Raw genomic sequence first — 19,273 nt, 5'->3', positions numbered from 1 at the left:
ATTTCACTCATTAAAATGCAATTCAATTTATAACTTTCTTGAAATGTGTTTTTCTGGATTTTTTTGTTTGTCAGTGGGCAAGCGTACAAAATCATCAGGGGATCAAATATTTTTATTCCCTCACTGTACGTATATGTGGGGTTGGGGATTGCTACCATATTAGGAAATGAAGGAAACTGGAAAGTTACATAAATAACAGAAAAGGGTTTTAACTTAACATTTACATTGACATGCTATTTTTAAGTACTCTTTATCATCCATCTGAAGTACTTCAAGAAGTATTTTGTGTGATTTTTCCACTATAGGGGATCGTCAGTGTATGTGTATACACATGCACATATACACACATGATTAATATGTTTAATAGCATGTATATTGATGTCAAATAATGATATAGCATGGTTCTTAAGAGCTGCTAATTCAGGGTTTTTTTTAATGTAACAGGCATTGAAAGGAGTCAGAAATAATGCAGTAGCTTTGCTTCAAATTGCTTAGTGTGAAAAATATTTCTAAAATCATGCAGTATATTTTAAATTGCCCAGTTGCCTTTTTTCTGTAAAAAGCAGTTACCATCTGGAAATCTTCCTTAAAACTGTGTCTAATTCTGTGTTGAGTAAAAATAGAGCAGATACAATTAGTCTATTGAGTAAATTTGGAAATAGAACATAGACTTTTTTTTTTACTCTGTAAAGATAGTGTTTACAATCTTCAATCTTTTTTTTATTGAAAATTTTTTAAAAGTTTTACAAAAAACAAAAAAACAACAACAAAAAATAAAACAACCCTCCCCCAAACCCTCCCAAATCACCCCCCTCCATCCCCCCCCCGAGCTTCCCAGAGCTGGATATAGGCTTAATTAAAATTTTAAAAATTCTAAAAAAAAATTAATCAACTTATAAGGTAATTAACAATAAAATATATATAACAATAAAAACATAAGCATTAAAAAGAAAAATACTTAGAAAAGAAAGAAAAAAAGAGAAAAAAAGAAATAAAGGAAAAGAAAAGAAAGAAAGAATACAATCTATAAAATATCAAATTTAAATACAAGTTATGAAAAAGCTAAATGGTATTTTTTTATAGCCAATTTGTATTGTATGAAATTTATCCATTTTTCCCATACGGCAAAAAATTTCTCTTGTGATTGCTCCTTTAAAAAAGCCGAAATCTTTGCCATTTCCGCCAGATAAGAAACTTTAAAAAACCACTCTTGCAAGGTAGGCAAAGATTCCTTCTTCCAATATTGCCCTACTAACAGCCTTGCGGCTGTAATTAAATTTAACATCAATATAATCTCTTTAGTATCACAATCAGTAACAATACCTAACAAAAATAATTGTGGGGTAAATTTTACCCTCCTTCTAAAAATTCTTTGAATATTCCACCATATCTTAATCCAAAAAGCTTTTATATTTTTACACGACCACCAGATATGATAGTAAGTAGCATCCAAACATCCACATCTCCAACATTTAGGCTGTAAGTCAGGATACATATGAGACATTTTTTGTGGATCAAAGTGCCATCTATAAAACATTTTATAAAAATTCTCCCTTAAGTTCTGGGCTTGTGTAAATTTAACATTTCTCACCCAGATAATTTCCCAGGTGTCCAATAGAACTGGTTTACCAAAATTTTGTGCCCATTTAATCATACAATCTTTGATTAATTCTGATTCTGAATCCAGTTCCACTAGAACCCCATAAATTCTCTTAATATGAGTTCGCCTTTGATCTTTTACTTGTTTAAAGAGATTCTCATCTTCTCTAAGCAAGCCTGTATTGCTATCCATCTTCCATCTATCCACTATTTGTCTATATTGAAACCATGAATAGGTAATATTTTCATGTACTAAATCTTCCAAAGATTTTAACTGCCAATTTTGACCATCCCATTTAAGTAATTGTATATAAGAGACCCTATCCATTTTAACTCCTCTCCTTATCCCCTCTATCGCATGCCCGGGTATAGCCCATAATGGTATTTTAAAATCACTTTTATAATATTTCCTCCAAACCCGAAGTAGAGGAATCCTTATAATATGAGATTTAAAAACCCGATCCACTTTTTTATTAAAAATTAGATAGGCATGCCATCCAAAAAGTAAATCCCAACCCTCCAGATGGAGTATTTCTACATTTGTTAAGTTTACCCAATCACTAATTAATGTTAAAACCACAGCATCATAATATAATTTCAATTTCGGTACCTTGAGTCCACCTCTCTCACGGAAGTCCTGCAAAATTTTGAGCTTTACCCTTGGTTTCTTCCCTGCCCAAATAAATTTATTAATACCTTTCTGCCATTCATTTAAATTAACCTCATTCTTTAAAATGGGTAGCATTTGAAACAAAAAAAGAAATTTGGGTAAAACATTCATTTTAATCACTGCAATTCTTCCCATAAGAGATAACTGTAACTTCTCCCAATTCTTCAAGTCTTTCTGTACCCTGACCCACAGCCTTTCATAATTATATTTATACAATTTTGCATTAGAAACAGACAGAGTAACCCCCAAATATTTTATCTTATCAACAACCTCGAAGTCAGTCAAATTAACCAAAATCTGCTTATCCAGATTAGTCATATTTTTAGGTAATATTTTAGTCTTGTTGTTATTAATTTTAAAACCCGAAACCCATCCATATTGATAAATCAGTTGTAATAAGTTTACTACAGAATAGGTAGGTTGAGACAAAGTAACCACCAAATCATCTGCAAAAGCTCTTAACTTATATTCTTTTTTGTTTACTTCTATTCCTTTTATTTCCTGCGACTCTCGAATTTTAATCAGCAAAATTTCCAATGTTAAAACAAACAATAACGGTGACAATGGACATCCCTGTCTTGTACCTTTTTCTATTGCAAAAACCTCTGACAAGCCCCCATTAACAATAATTTGTGCTGTTTGTTTTTGATATATAGAACCAAAAGCTTGTAATATTTTTTCTCCAAAGTTCATCTCCTCAATTACTCTTAACATAAACTGCCAATTCAATTGGTCAAAAGCTTTTTCAGCATCTAAAAATATCATTATTTATCTAAATATTCTAATAAATTAATAACTTGTCTAACATTATTTTTCATATACCTACCAGTTATAAAACCCGATTGATCCTTATGTATAAGCTGATGCAGAACCCTCATAAGCCTATTCGCTAAAATTTTTGTAAAAATCTTATAATCTACATTTAAGAGGGATATAGGCCTATAATTCTTTGGTAAGGTAAGATCTTGATCCTCTTTTGGAATCAAGGATATTAAAGCACTGCGCCATGACGGAGGAATCTCTGAACCCTGTAATATGTTATTAAAAAGCTCACATAAAGGTTGGGTCATCTCTTCTACTAAGGTTTTGTAATAAATGGATGTCAAACCATCCGTACCCGGCGCTTTACCTAGTTTTAATTGTTTAATAGCTGTCACAATTTCCTCATTAGTAATTAAATCATTAATTTCTTGTTTCTGATCTTCTGTTAATTTAGGAAAATTAGCCTCACTTAGATAATTATTTATATCTAAAATTTGTACATTAGTACTCTTATATAATTTTTGATAATAATCTAAAAAAGATTTCTTGATCAACTCCTTCTGATACACTAATTTGCCATTATAATTTATTTTATCTATAGTTCTCTGTCTCTGTTTCTTTCTTAATTGATAGGCCAACCATCTCCCTGGTTTATTAGCATTACAAAATGTATTTTGTTTCATAAACAGTAAGTTAGTTGCAGTTTGATCAGCCATCAGCATGTTAAATTGTGTTTTTAACAACTTTATAGATTCTTTAATCTTTTCATCTGTAGGATTTAGAATCAGAGATTTTTCTTTTAATTTAATCTCATCTTCCAATTCCTTACGTTTCTGGATCTGCTTTTGTCTATGAACATTATTCATTTTTATCAGAATCCCACGCATAAAAGCTTTACCTGCATCCCATACCATTGATATCGATGTTCCCTTATGCATATTTAAAGCAAAATAATCCTTTAAACACTCCTTTAATTTTTAAACATTCCTTTCTTGTCTAAATAAGTTCTCATTCACCCTCCAGGATCTCCCCTCCTCTTTTTCATGAACTAGTTCCATCCAGACTGGACTATGATCCGTCAATGACCTAGGAAAGATTTTTACATTCTTTACCCTGTTATATAAATTAGTTGTAATCAGGAAAAAGTCAATTCTTGAAAAAGATTGATGTCTATTTGAAAAAAAGGTAAAGTCTCTCTCCTCTTGGTTACGTTCACGCCAGTAATCCCTCAGCTCCCACTCCTCTTTCAGATCAAAAAAAGCTTTGGGTAATTTAGCCTGTTTAAAAAAAATGGAAGAACCTTTTTTGTCCCTTTGTGTATCTAAAACACCATTCCAATCTCCCATTAATATCACAGATCTATAGTCCAACGAAATTATTTTCTGATGTAACAGTCTGTAAAATTGTTCCTGTTGTTGGTTTGGTGCATACAGTCCCACTATAAGTATTTTCTTACCATATAAACCCAGTTCAATCATAACATATCTTCCTTGAAGATCTGATTCTACCAGACGAACTGGTAGATTTTGCTTAACATAAATAACCACACCCCCTTTTTTCCCAGGGGCAGGAGATACAAAGTGAGATCCCAAACGAGCATTGACTAGATATTTTTGATCTTTAAGTTGAATATGAGTTTCTTGCAAACAAATAATGTCATTATTATGTTGCTTTAAATAGTAAAAGATTTTCTTTCTTTTCTGGGGGGAGTTAAGGCCGTTAACATTCCAGGTCAGGAACTTTGCCATCTCCCTTAACCAGAAGCCTGGAGAAGACTGCCTGAAGCTCTGCCATTGAGGAATGTGTTGCAGAACTCTTGGGTCTTGCTCCTCCCACCGGCATTGAGACACTTTCATGAGAAGATTCTTTAACTTCTTTCTTCTGTTGTTCCTTTTCCTTACGTCTATATGCTGCACGAGTCATTCTTTGCTCTTTGACCCCTGTTTGGCGCAGCCATTCCACCTGTGATTTTCCAGCAACCATCAAACCTAATCCTTCAGACTGCTGTTCCACCTCCTTGCCGCCCAGAGATTTCTGAGTCATAGATGAAGATGAGCCTGCTCCCAGGACCGTATTATAGAACTCTTTGGCTTTAACAACTGTATTAAGTCTGTAACGTGTCCCCGCATGGCTCAAAACAATACCCATCGGGATCTCCCATCTGAATGGCATCAATCTTATTTTAAGCTCATTAGCTAGAAAGGCAAAGTCTTTTCTATTTCTTAAAATTTTAGATGGGATTTCCTTTAAAATGATAACATCTTGGGCAGCAATCTGGAATCTCTTGTTATAAAAAGCTTGTATAATTTCATTACGCAGAGATCTCTTTGCAAAGTAAATCACCACATCTCTTGGCAGGTTCTTTTGTTTCGCAATCCAGGAATTAACTCTGTAAATTTTTTCCACTTCTCTACGTAATCCATCTTTATCCCTATTCAGAACAACAGCTAGATCATTAATCACCATCTCCATCAGATCTTGATTCATGTCTTCTTTGAGACTCCTAATTCTCAAAGCATATTCCATTTGCCTATACTGAGACATAAGAATATCCTCTTGTGAAATTTCCATCTTTTTTTCCATATCTTGGAATTTGTCCTCAAGGAGGTCTACTTTTTTCTGCAACCTCTTCCACTCTGGAATCCAACTTCACAACCACAGAAGCCAAACCTGATAAAGCTGTAACTATGTCTTGCCTCAAAATAATATTATTCTCCACTAAGAGCTCCTTCATTTCCTCTTTAGTTTCATATTTATTCTGTTCAAGAAGATCCTTCATTTCCTTTTTGCTTTCAGACTTGCTCTGTTCAAAAAGTTGCTTCATTTCCTCCCTGATTTGAGATACAGCATTTCCCATTATATTTTTAATGTCTTGTGCAGATAAGCCTGGCAAGGGAGGAGAAGGTGGAGGTGTAACCTTAGGTTGTAGCACTGGTAGTGTAGCTTTAAGTTGTTGTTGTATGGTTGCAATTGCAGGAGAGGAAACCACCTTAGAAACTATAGAAGCTGGTTGTCTCTTTGAAGCCATTTTTAAAAATCTTATTCTCTCTTTCTTTCTTCTTAAAAAAAAAGAAAAATACTAAAATCCTTAAGATTAATAAAGAAAAACCAGGGAGAGTACAAGAAAAGTACTTTGAAACCTCCAAAACACTTTAAGAGAAAAAAAAAACTTAAAAGAAAAAAAGGACTGTGCTGTCCATACGTTTCATTTAAGTCCGTTCTTTCTTTCCGGAAAGGAAAAAAAAAAGCACTTTCAAAACGCCATCTTACTTTCACTCTCACTCTCCACCACAAAAAAAAAAACAAAAGAAAAAAGAATCTAGATAAACTAAAAGAGAAATAAAAAGAAATAAAACTCTACACTCTAAGTAAAATCCTTTAAACAGTTCTGTCCGCTTTAAAAGTCACTCACCAGAAAACTTTAAGCGCGGAGATGGTAGCGGCGTTTCACTTTGTTTCCGAAGAAACAAAGACAGCTGGGAGGCGGAGAAAGCACGAACTCCGAGGGAACACTCTTTCTACCCCCCCAAAAAAGAAATCCAGGGGGGGTTAAGAGGTTCTACCTCTATTCGGGTGGTAGCCGTCCTCCTGGGACGGCGTTAGATCTGCGGAGCACAGCGCACACCAGCTGGCCCGCGGCTCGAAATCCCCTTCCCGGGTGAAGGGAAGGGGATTTCGAGCCGCGGGCCAGCTGGTGTGCGCTGTGCTCCGCAGATCTAACGCCGTCCCAGGAGGACGGCTACAGAGTAGCCGCCATCATCGTCGCTGACCACCGGAAGCTCTACAATCTTCAATCTTATTAAAATAATACCATGGAAAGCTAATCATGATATAGAGCTCTTTAATAATTAATGATTTACATATATGAAATTGTAAGGCATTTACATCTTAAGACAAAATCACCGGATGTTGGGAGAAGTATGAATTTGTTATATAAATAATCTTATTTTTAATTTTCTCACAGAGCACATCTGTAATATCAGTACCAACAATGCAAGTTCAAGGTCCATCTGTCAGTTTGCCACCTTCTATATATACTGTATCAAATCCACATGCAGAACAAATGAAAAAACCTGGGCAAAATTTCATGTGTCTTTGGCAATCCTGTAAAAAGTGAGTGTTTCTATAATTCTTGCTAAGGATTAGTTTTATATGATCTGTTTATGTGATATGTTTTTGCTGACTGCATCAGTTTTAAATGCTTTGAAGCACTGAGTGTACTTTATATGCATGCTGGATTTTTCAAGGGTGGGGTTTTTTTTGGGGGGGAGATGCAAAAATCAGACCTGCATCTGAAAACATAGCATCCACCTAATGTGAGAATTCAAATATTCTCATTATTGCTGGAAGATACAAGTTTGAAGGCAATTGGCCAGCTTACTTTGTTTATTGTCTGAAACCAAAAATTATGTCAAGTTGGCCAATTGGTAAAAAACTATAAACAGTGTTGAATTGTTCCCTGTCCATTAATTGAAATAGCAAATCTTTATAGAGCCAAGAATTTCTTCTTTTTAGTTCTCTGTTACTGAAATACTTGGTAGTATTTTGCTGAAGAGCATTCATATCCCTTTACCTATCACCACTGCATAGCATCCAGATTCATAGTTTTTCCTTAAAAGTAAATGATACCCTTTGTACAATTTTTTGAATATCTCTTGTTTTATATTTACATATTTTCGATGTTTGCTTGTCTGTATTTGGAATCTTGCATAAGAACCCAGAGAAGCCGTGCAGAAACTACCATTACATTTTTCAACTGTCTTACATTTAAACTCTTTTTGTTACTGTTTTAGAAATTTTGGAATAATGTTCTTAAACTTTTCACAGACAACGGAGTTGTACCTTTCCAAATAAATGAATATATTATACATCATTCATACATTTAAATGTTGTGCCCTGTTTGCAGATAACCATATAATTATTTGGGTATCACTGATCCTCAGACAGCTTTTCAACATACAACCCAATTCTGTGTGATTGAATCTCTTCATATTCTGCTCTATTTCTCGGAGTAGGTATTAAAGAATAATATAAATCAGATACTGGGTTTTTCCCGAGATATATCTTTCAGATAATGGAGTGAATATCTCAAAAGTCCAATAAAATTGCATGCCATTAGTTGAACAGATTTTCTTCTCCCATTCAAACTTCTCTTTGCATAACTAGTCAGTGCTACAAGCTTTTAATACTGTCATGGTGATACGGGAAGTCTTTATAAGCTACTACCTAATAAAAATACATGAAATATTTCATTTCCATTTATTTATATATTGGTATAAGGGCTGCCTTTTCCTTTACAGAAATCTTGTGCAGATAGCTCTTGAAAATGTAAACAGAACCCTTGAATAATTTTAGTCTGCCACTTTATTATAACTTGTTTTTCATGATTTATATGTAATAACTAGATGAAGAAATTGATTGCAAAAGAGTATACTGTTTTGTGCAAAATTAAAATCCTTTCCATTTTTAGGTGGTTTCAGACACCATCCCAAGTTTTCTATCATGCTGCAACTGAGCATGGAGGAAAAGATATCTACCCTGGACAGTGTTTGTGGGAGGGCTGTGAACCTTTCCAGAGACAAAGGTTTTCCTTCATTACCCACCTACAGGTAGAAATCTCTCATTCCTTTTCTAGAGTTTTCTAGATAATTTTCATATAAATAAAAAAGTGTTTTATAGAAATTTCTGGAGTGCTGAAAAAGTGCCAACCATTTGCTATAAAATTGTATTAGGCTTCTTATTTTTAGAAATAGGAATAATAAACATCTGAGTCTCACTAAATATGTGGAAAGAGTTTGAAATAAACTAAAAGTAGCCCTACTGGTCCATGTCATGGTCTTTGCTGTCTAGGAACAATGTCAAAAGGAATGAATTGAGTAATAAAAGGAAGTACTGGCTTTCTCAATCAACTCTTATCAATCATATAGTGTTTTGAAGGTAAAAATAAGACTGAATCATTGTAAGACACAGCATTATGTAAGTCTTTAAAGTTATGTATATGTTTTGTATACCAGTGAAAGACCCTGGAATGAGATTCTCATTTTGAATTTTTAGGCTAGTAGAGAGGAAAAATGATATTTACACACAGAAGAAATACTGTCAACTCTACAATGAACTGGGCTGAAGCCATCTTGCTCGTTCTAGGTTGCTACAAGAATGGGAGGGGTGAAGTGGAGATTTTCTGCTAGTCTAAACAATTCTCTATCCCGTGGGAACCAAGGTCATTTCTGCCAGTCAGATTGGAGGATTGGGTGTACTGTTAGAAAGCCCGCCAAACTATTCTATTGGGAAACGTAATTGATTGCATAGCTTTGGGGTCAGAAGTTTAACTTTGTATTAATGTAACTCTTTGAGGGAAATTTCAGACTTGGTGTCACTTTTGTTCATGCCGATACTTTGTAACCAATAAACATGTTCTTTGAGGAAGCCTCTAGTCTCCAAGTTCTGATTTATCTGGTCTCATCTACCGGAACTATGACATTAAATCAAGTCTCCTAAAAACTTTTGCCTTGGGATCCTGAGCCCCAGTCGCCTACCCACTACTTTTGGGAGGATGGCAAAGACTCAGGAAAGAAGCCGAAATGGAGAAGAAGGGAGAATTGGCTGCTAGCCTCAGTGCGGCTCTGGCTGCCAGAGCGCAGGCTATTGTTCAAATGGAGAGGAGCTCCTTTAGCTGGAGTAAGACCGATAACCTGCATAATTCCACCTGAGGTTGGAACAAAAAGAAGGGATCCGGAACCTCGGGGAGCTCGCCCACTCTGAGGAGACTCCCCAATGACAGAGCATCCCCAAGGCTACTAAGGCGGAATTTCCTCTGATTACATCCCACAGCCTTCAATCCCCTGTGCCAAGGAAGGTAAAAAGGCCAACTGAATGGGATAATTCCAGAGAGTGGAGATACCTGACAGCCATCCATAATCACTCAGTTGAGTGACTGGCTTGAGGTCGGGGAGATGGAGTTGATTGCTCGTTCTGTGATCTCTGTCAGATGGGACACCAACACTCACTGACACTCCCACCTCCTCACCAGAGCCGAAGCCCAATCGCAATGGTCCGGGCAGCTTCCCCACCACCTCAGCCAGCTTCAACATCAAGTCCAGTATCTAGGCACAGCCCCAAGCGAGACCAGCGTCCCACAAGACCAGGGGCCCAGCCGAAGGGGTTTCAAAGGGTGGCGGCTCCATGATCAGTATCAGTGGCTAGCCTACCGCCCAGCATACTGGGGACAACAGCCGGCGGATCCACCTATCAAACCCATGTTTGATGGAGACCTCAGAATTTGTCCTTTTTCTTGAACCAAGTATGGGCTCACCTGAATCACTATGCCCTTATCTACCCCAACGATACCAGGATGGTGGACGCAGTTGCAACAAACCTAGAAGGGGAAGCTGTGGAGTGGGTAACCAGCCTACATGATGAGCAAGAGCCAGAATTGTGGGACATCAATCTGTGTATGGCGGAACCAAGAGCCAGATTTGAAGATGAATCCCAGGCTCTGCAAGCTGAGAAGGACATCAATAGCCTGAGGCGGAGAGGATGATCAGCCAAAGACTACGTCCAGGAATTTCAGAAAATTGGTGACAGGATCAGACAGTGGCTGGAACAATTGCTGATTCACCATTTCAAAGAGGGACTAGATCAAGATTTATTCCAAGCATTCATCTACCGGGGAGTCCCTGATCAGCTCCGGGATTGGTATTGCATGGCTGTGACCCTACACATTGAACTGGGTCGTTACCGGAGACCTGCTATCACTGAATCAAAGCCAAAGCGGAGCCAAGAAAAGCACCTGTTTGGCAAATGTCCCCAAACTACTGCAGTCGCCAGTTTTCTCTGAGCATCCACTAGACCCCCAATCAAATGTTTACGATGTGGGAAATCAGGTCATCGGGCTGCTGATTGTCCGGTTCCTGTTCTCCAGGCCAAAAGTGCACCTGCCACCACCACAAAGCCAAAGAGAAACCCACGACCTGAACGTGAGAAGTTGAATTGGGCCTGTCAAGAGCAAGCTAATCAGATCACTCCCTCTCCCCAGGCAGAAAAAGAAGCTCCTCTTGAGCGCCTGCTGATGTTAGCTCCTTATGATAGTGACAGGAAGGGTGAAAATGACCCGATGGTAAGTCAACCCATCACACCTTTCGCCATCTCTGCCAAAATCATAGTACCCAAGACAGGTGCCAAACAGATTTAAACATCCTTATTGACTCAGGTTGCACCAGATGTTTAATCAATCTCCCTTTGGTGCTAAAGTTGGGGATCCATGTCAAGCTAATGCCCCTGGCCATGAAATTTAAGCAGGCAAATGGATCTCTTATCAGAGGAGCTCCTGTCATGCACCTGGCTCATCTAGCCAAGGGGAATTTTTTCACTAAATTGGACTTAAGAGAAGTTTATTACCAAGTGCGGATTAAGGAAGGGAATGAATGGAAAACAGCATTCAACAGCCCTCTGGGAAGTTTTCAGTTCAAGTTATGCTTTTCAGTCTCCAAGGGGCCCCTACTGTTTCATGCCATTGATCAATCAAGTACTGCATGATCATTTGTTCAAGGGGATCTTAGTCTACCTAGATGACATCCTTATCTACATCGAGACCATGGAAGAGCATGTCAAGTTAGTGAGCGAAGTGCTCAAGAAGCTGCTAAGAGCTAAACTTTACGCTAAGCTCTCTAAATGTGAATTCCATCAACCGTGCCTTGACTATCTTGGGTACAGAATTTTTAGTGAGGGGGTGGAAATGGACCCTGCCAAAGTTAAAGTGATGCTGGAATGGCAGCCCCCAGGGACCCACAAGCAGCTTCAAAGTTTTCTAGGATTTGCGAACTTTTACTGGCAATTCATTCCCTCGTTCGCTAAGACAGCTATGCCAATTACTAAGCTACTGAAAACTGGGAAAGGAGAGGAAAAGCCTGACTCTATCAACTTTTACATTGGTCTATGGAGTGCCAAGCAGCATTCTCAAACATGCTGACCCTGAGGATCAATTCATCATCCAAGCCGATGCAAGTGATGTAGCCATGGGAGCAGTACAAAGAAACCAAAAAGCAGACCTACAATCTTGTGCCTACACTTCTAGAAAACTGAGAGACTGTGGGCTGTATGGAAGAAGGAGGCTTTCGCAGTGAGGGGCCACTGTTGACTTGGCACCACTTCCTTGAGGGGAGCAAAGTGCCTTTTGAAATATGGAGTGATCATAAAAATCTAGAAACACTGAAAACCCCTCAAAAGTTGTCCCCTAAACAGGTCCAATGGGCACAATATTTTAACCATTTTAACTTTAAAATATTTTCCAGGAGGGAAGAATTTTTTAGCTGATGCCTGGTCAAGAATACCCCAATACAAGAGCCATTGAGAGGAAATCATTAATTCTATCATTCCGCTACCACAATCAATTTCTCAAGTGATCACAAGGGGCCATACACAGAGGCAATCTACCGAGACAGATAGCTGCATGACCCAAAAGCTCAGGGAAGAGTTGAAAACCTATATCTGGTTCCAGGAGAATAAATCCCTGTGAACCTATCAGGATGGTTTGGCCTGCCAGAATTCAAGCCCTCCAATTCAGTCATGATGCAAAGCAGGCTGGCCACTTTGGGTTCTTAAAAACCTTGCATTTAGTCCAACGGCAGTTTTGGTGGCCAGAGATGAAAAAAGATATTGAAAGCTATGTAAAGAGCTGTGCCACTTGTGCTGCCATGAAGAAACGTCCTGGTAAGCCTCCATCCCAGCCCTGGGAGGAGATAGCCATGGATTTTATTGTTGAATTACCAGAAAGTAAGGGAAATATGGTAATATGGATTGTCATTGATCTCTTTTCAAAGCAAGCCCATTTCATTGCCTGCTCAGGACTCCCTCCACTCACAAATTAGCCAAGCTCTTCCTGAAACACATCTACCACCTCCACAGAGCGCCAAAGAGGATTATATCAGATAGAGAGGTCCAATTTACTGCGAGGTTCTGGAGAGACTTTGTCAAGCTAATTGGGCCCACGCAAGTGCTCTCATCGGCTTTTCATCCTAGCATGAATGGATCGGCTGAATGTACAAATGCAATGGTGGAGAAATACCTCAGATGTTACGTTAACTAAAAACAGACTAATTGGGCTGACCTCCTGCCTTTTGCTGAAGTGGCAGCATTGACTTATCCCATTCAAAATAGCTACTGGCTACGAGGTTGTTCCTATACCTGAATATCTATATGATCCCCGTCTTGCAAACTTTAAATCAGTGGGTGACATCGTGGCAGCATGTTTGGGCCAGTGTAAAGAACGCCTTAGCCCAAGCCACAAAAACATATAAGGAACAAGCTGATAAGAAGTTGTCCCCTCAGAGGCCATTTTATATAGGGAGAAAGTCTGCCTATCTACCAAATATTTAAGGCTCAAATTACCTAGCCAGAAATTAGGACCAAAATTCCTTGGCCCTTCCCCATAACTAAAATTATAAATCCTGTCACAGTTGAGTTGAAACTCCCTCGTTTATTAGGAAAGATTCACCCTGTCTTTCACTGCAGTTTGTTAAAGCCTGTCAGGGAATCCTCACTTTGACCAATCCCTGAAAAAGCACCGGGTCCCATTTTAGTTGAAGGGAAAGCCAATATGAGATCAAATGCATTCTCAATTTGAGGGAAAGTTACAGTACTTAGTGCAGTGGAAGTGTTATCCATTATCAGAAGCTAGTTGGGTGAAAAGTGTGGACATTAAGGCAGACAGACTAATATAGCAATTTTATGATAAACATCCTCAAAAACCTCAGGGGGATTCCTAATTTCTCCTTTTGTTTCTGTTCAGGATTTGCTTTCACTTTAGGGGGGTCCAACTGTCAACTCTACAACAAACCTGACTGAAGCTATCTTGCTCATTCTAGGTTGCCACGAGAATGGGAGGGGGAAGTGGAGGTTTTCTGCTAGTCTAAACAATTTTGTGTCCTGTGGGAACCAAGGTCATTTCTACCGGTCGGATTGGAGGGTTGAGTGTAGAAAGCCTACCAAACTATTCTATTGAGAAATGTAATTGATTGCATAGCTTTGGGGTGAGAAGTTTAACTTTGTAATAGTGTAACTTTTGGGGGGAATTTCAGACTTGGTTTCATTTTTGTTCATGCCAATATTTGTAACCAATAAAACGTGTTCTTTGAGGAAGCCTCTAGCCTCGGAGTTCTGATTTATTTGATCTCATCTACCAGAACCATGACAAATACCCTGTTAAACATTTCCTAAATTTCCTTCTGAATTTCAAAGTTATTATAAAAAATTAGCTGCAAACAATGAGATTATATTATTTATTGGAGATTTTCCATGTTGACCAGACATGTGTTTATTTGTTTATAAAATTTTAATCAGAGTTTGTTTAACACAATACCACGACAGTGTACATTTACATTTTTAACTTCCAATAAAGGACAATATTTGTAGCTCAGGGTTGAAATGAGGGGTCCTTGGTGCTCTCTGAGCTGGGTTGTTTTCTTGCAGACATTTCATTAACCAAACTAGGTAACATCATCAGTACACTGATGAACTGATGATGCTGCCTAGTTTGGCTAGTGAAATGTCTGCAGGAAAACAACCAAGCTCAGAGAGCACCAAGGACTCCTCATTTTTAACTTCCTACAAATATGTGGTACAAATACTGTACTGAAAGTCAAAATATTTAAAAAATACTAAAAGAGCAGAATAATTGGTTAATACTTTAACTATAAGAATAGAGTCTAATTACAATTGATAATATATTATTAATAAAAGATATTGTGCTGAAGATATGAATGCTATTAAATTTCTCTCTGAATGTAATCCCACTTACCTGAGAGTGGTCTCCTTTAACTTTATTGAGATATATTCAACTGCATATAATTGAACTATCAGGTCTTTTTGATATGAGATTAAAGTATAGTTATATCTAAGTTTTTTAAACTGCTAATAGTGACATAACGTATCAAATGTTTCCAGTAAATGCAGGATTTTTAAGTATTCTCCAGTTATACAAGATTGTGTTCCAAAATCAATTGATTCCTATTATTTTCATTTTTCAGTAAATAACAAGGCTCTGTGTATTACTAACTAACCTAATGTACAAAATGACTCTTTAAAAAATCACTTTCTTCTATGTATGCTGCTGATTATCCATATTGACTGGACAGTGTACAGAATCTCCTGTGATGCTGTCCAATCAGGCACAGTCTTCATGCATTCATTTGGATGTATATAGTCCTTAATGGTTATGCAAGTTCACCATCAAATTTAAATTAATTCCAATGTGATATAATAATACTACTTTCTCTTTCTCAAACAGGACAAGCATTGCTCACGAGATGCTCTCCTTGCGGGATTAAAGCAAGATGAACATGGACAAGTAGGAAGTTCAAAACCTTCCACAAAGTAAGAGCTGTAAACTCCCTTAATAATCAAATAGCACAGTTTTCTTATTCAGAAAGATATTTCATTGTGTTCAATATAAAAAGAATTGCAGGTCAAATATTTTATGATGAATTTTGTGAAAATATGCTGTGTTAAACAAAATACAATAATTAAGTTAAAAGTCTAATTAAAAGTTCCAAAGGAAGTCTGACAGAATATTAAAGTGCTTAATGGGTGATGAATTGCTTATCCATCTGTATATATCCATGTGGAGTTGGTGGTTCACAAATGATGTGCAAACATGAATACATACATATATTATTGATAATTATATGTCATCAAGTTGGTGTTGACTCTTAGTAACCACATAGATAGGCCTTCTCCACAATGATCTATCCCCAAATTGGCTCTTCAAGACTTTCAGTGTTGTACTCAGCAGTATGACAATCAAGTCCATCCACCTTGCTGCTTGTTGTTTTCTCCTCTTTTCTACCCTCTTGTCTCCCAGCACCACTCACTTCTCAAGAAAGGTAGGTCTTCACATCATATGTCCAAAATATGATAATTTGAACAGTGAGCATTGTTGTTAAAATTAAAAACTCTGGATTGATTTTTTTCTATAATTCATTTATTTGTTTGAATTCAAAAGCATCAATACTTTTTATATCTTCTTTTTTCAAAGTCCGTGTCTATGTTTTTACTTTCATAGAACATCAAAAGAAAGATCATTATATGCAATCTGATTTTTGTAAGTGTAGATACAACATGGTGTCTGAGTGTCTTTCTGTGACCTTTACTGCTACACTTCAAAGTGCTAATATGACTCCCAGTCACACTGTTGATAGTCTAAAAAGCAGAAGCTATCCATCACCTCATATCTTGAGTTTCAGTGCTAACACGGATTGTTATATTTGATGCCATATATTAATTTTGGTTTTCTTTATATTTAATTTTCAGCTTTTTCTGTGCTTCTTGAATTTTATTAGTAGAATATGCACCTCATTTGCAATTTGCAACTTTTGAGTAGTGTCATCAACATAGTATAGTTATTAATACTTTTCCCTCCAGTTTTAAAACTCTGCTCATCTTCCAATACAATTTCCTTCAATATACAGTGTAAAACATACATAGATTGGTTTGCCTCTGGCAAATTAATAGACCCAAATGAGTTTTGGAGGGAGCTGGGCATTATTCCTGCTGGTTTACTAAACTGTAAGGACCCACCCCACTTTGAATCTTAAGAAGACAGAACTCTTGGAATAATTCTTCCAAAAGGCATCCTTTATTAAGAGAAAATGGTTCCAGGCGTTCTAGGCAGGACTTGGGGTCCAAGCTCTCCCATTCAAGATTTTAAGGGGTTCCCCAGTAGCCCCACCCAATCACCCCCTTCTTCCAGCGACAATCTCAGGTATTACACTCCCACCCCGTTTTCCTTACTGCTGGCTGGATGGAGACTTCAGAGAGAACTACATGAAGGTAATAGCCCCATTGTTATGGTTAGTCCTTTTGGTGATATACACATCCAGTTCCTTTAAAGTGTACAGAAGGAAATGAGGGCCATAAAGCCCCTTTGTTCACCCCCTTCCCTTCATCGTATGACAGAATCCAGAGAAAGCAGAAATGATGTTTTCTATAGTTGATAACTAGAGATGAAATATAATTGGATTCTGACATCCTGCCCCCTTAAAAAAAAGACAGATCCACCTGAAAGAAAACAAAACAGGTATAAAAGTTAGTCAGGCTTGTTAGGATACTCTGTGTGAAACTTCTTTAATAGCTTCAGGGCTCTGACATGACGTTTATGGACCCACTCGTTTTGTGAGGCAGGGAGGTGTTTCCAGGCAACTAGGTACTGAGTCGCTCCATGATATCTCCTAGAGCAGTGGTTCTCAACCTTTCTAATGCCGCGACCCCATAATATAGTTCCCTATGTTGTGGTGACCCTCAATCACTTATAAATCACCGGATGCCAGGGGCGTGGCCAAAGAAAAGGGGGAAAAAATGGCGGACAGCCTTGTTTGGCGACCCCCGTGAAATGGGGTCCCGACCCACAGGTTCAGAACCACTGTCCTAGAGTCAAAGATTTCCTTTATTTTGAAATGTTGTTAGCTCTCCACCATGATTGGAGGTGGAGGCGGGGATTTTTGGCCATAAAGGTGACTGATGCTCTCTTTTCAGCAAGCTGCAATGAAAAATTGGGTGTATTTGCCTGAGATTTTTGGGTAATTCTAATTCTATTGTTACTGGGTTTATGATTCTTTTAATTGGAAAAGGCCCTATATATTTTGGTCCAAGTTTTTTACAGGGCTGTAGGGACTTTAGGTATTTTGTAGATAAGTACACCATTTCTCCTATAATGAATGGTATAGGCTCAACCCTTTTTTTTTTATCGGCTTGTGCTTTGTATGCCTGCCTAGCTTCATCTAGTGCTTTTCTAACTATTGGCCAGATGTTTTGTAGTTTTTCCATCCATTCTTTCAGTGATGGGATCGTTGGTTCGTTTGGGGTTAATTCTGGCATGGGGTTGAAACTTTGACCGGTGGCTATTTGAAAAGGAGTGTAACCTGTGCTGGAGTGGACTGCATTATTATAGGCAACTTCTGCAAAAGGGAGTAAGTCCGCCCAATCGGTCTGTTGGAAATTAAGAAAACATCTCAAATATTGCTCAAATACTGAGTTCATTTTTTCAGCCCCCCCATTCCCTTATGGATGATGGCTAGATGTCAGTCCCTGAGTGGTTCCTAAAAGGGATAAAAATTCCTTCCAAAATGGAGACGTAAATTGCACTCCCCTATCAGAGATGATGCGTTGGGGTGCCCCGTGCAATCGGTAAATGTGCTGGATGAAAAATTTTGCTAAGGCTTTTGCGGTGGGAATCTTTTGGCAAGGGATAAAGTGCACCTGTTTGGAAAACAAATCCGTGACCATCCAGACAACAGTATTCCCATTGCTTTCTGGCAATTCCACTATAAAATCCATGGCTATTTCCCTCCAGGGGGCTGAGGGATTTGCCACTGTTTGTAATAGTCCTGGCGATTTCCCTTGCAACCTCTTTGCAGTAGCACATTTTGGGCAGCTGGCTACGTAACTTTCTATGTCCTTTTTTATGGATGGCCACCAAAATTGCCGTTTAATTAAGTGTAAAGTTTTTACAAATCCAAAATGCCCTCCTGATTTTGTGTCATGGCAAAACTGCATGAATGTGACTCTTTGGGTTGTTGGTATATATAACTTTTCCCCTACCCAAGGCAACCCGTCTCTCGTTGTGCACACATTTTTGTTTTTCTGGAACCATTCATCTGTTTCCAAACTTTTCCGGAATTCAATTCCAGTTTAGCTGTCCAGTTGTGGTTTTAATTTAGCTTGGGTTCTTGTGGTTATTGGTGCTGCCAGTTGTGACTCTGCCATTATTGGTTTACAGTCTATGGCTTGCGCGCTGTTATATTGGGGCATGCGAGATTTTTGTGATCAGTCCCCACCTGGAAGGGGACTTTGTTGCCTTCCAGGAACTGTCACCACATGAGTAATGCCCAACATATCCCGTATGCCTCCTTCTCCCATACGGGCCAGCGCTGTTCTGTTTCCGTGAGTTTCTTGGATGTATATGCACAGGGTTGCAATACTCCATCATCGTTTTCTTGTAATAGAACAGCCCCCACTGCCACATCACTTGCATCTGCCTGTATTACGGAGGGCTTAACCATGTCTGGGTGCCTTAGTACTGATTTGGCAGAAAAAAGTCTCTTTAGTCTCTCCATGTTAGTGGCTGGCTAGGTTTTACTGAGGATGCTTCCTTCGTTTTTAGTAAGTTAGTGAGGGGCAAGGCTATCTGGGCAAATGAGGGGATGAATTGGCGGTAAAAGTTTGCAAAGCCCAAGAAACTTTGTAGTTACT

General features: G+C 38.2%; 1 protein-coding gene across 2 annotated transcripts in view; it reads left to right on the top strand.

The window, feature by feature from the left end:
* Positions 1–19,273, top strand: part of ARID2 (AT-rich interaction domain 2) — a 264,804-nt gene that overhangs the window by 201,215 nt on the left and 44,316 nt on the right. For both annotated transcript variants that reach the window (XM_039355315.1, XM_039355316.1), the window contains 3 exons: positions 6,996–7,144; positions 8,502–8,640; positions 15,315–15,400. In XM_039355315.1, the coding sequence (XP_039211249.1) occupies positions 6,996–7,144; positions 8,502–8,640; positions 15,315–15,400 (374 nt within the window). The remainder of the gene's footprint in view (positions 1–6,995; positions 7,145–8,501; positions 8,641–15,314; positions 15,401–19,273) is intronic.

Source organism: Crotalus tigris, unplaced genomic scaffold (genome assembly GCF_016545835.1).
Source record: "Crotalus tigris isolate CLP2741 ecotype Arizona unplaced genomic scaffold, ASM1654583v1 scf7180000018670.1062102, whole genome shotgun sequence".
NCBI lineage: Eukaryota > Metazoa > Chordata > Lepidosauria > Squamata > Viperidae > Crotalus > Crotalus tigris.
The sequence above is the reverse complement of the archived record's forward strand: the minus strand, read 5'-3'. Positions and strand labels throughout refer to the sequence as shown.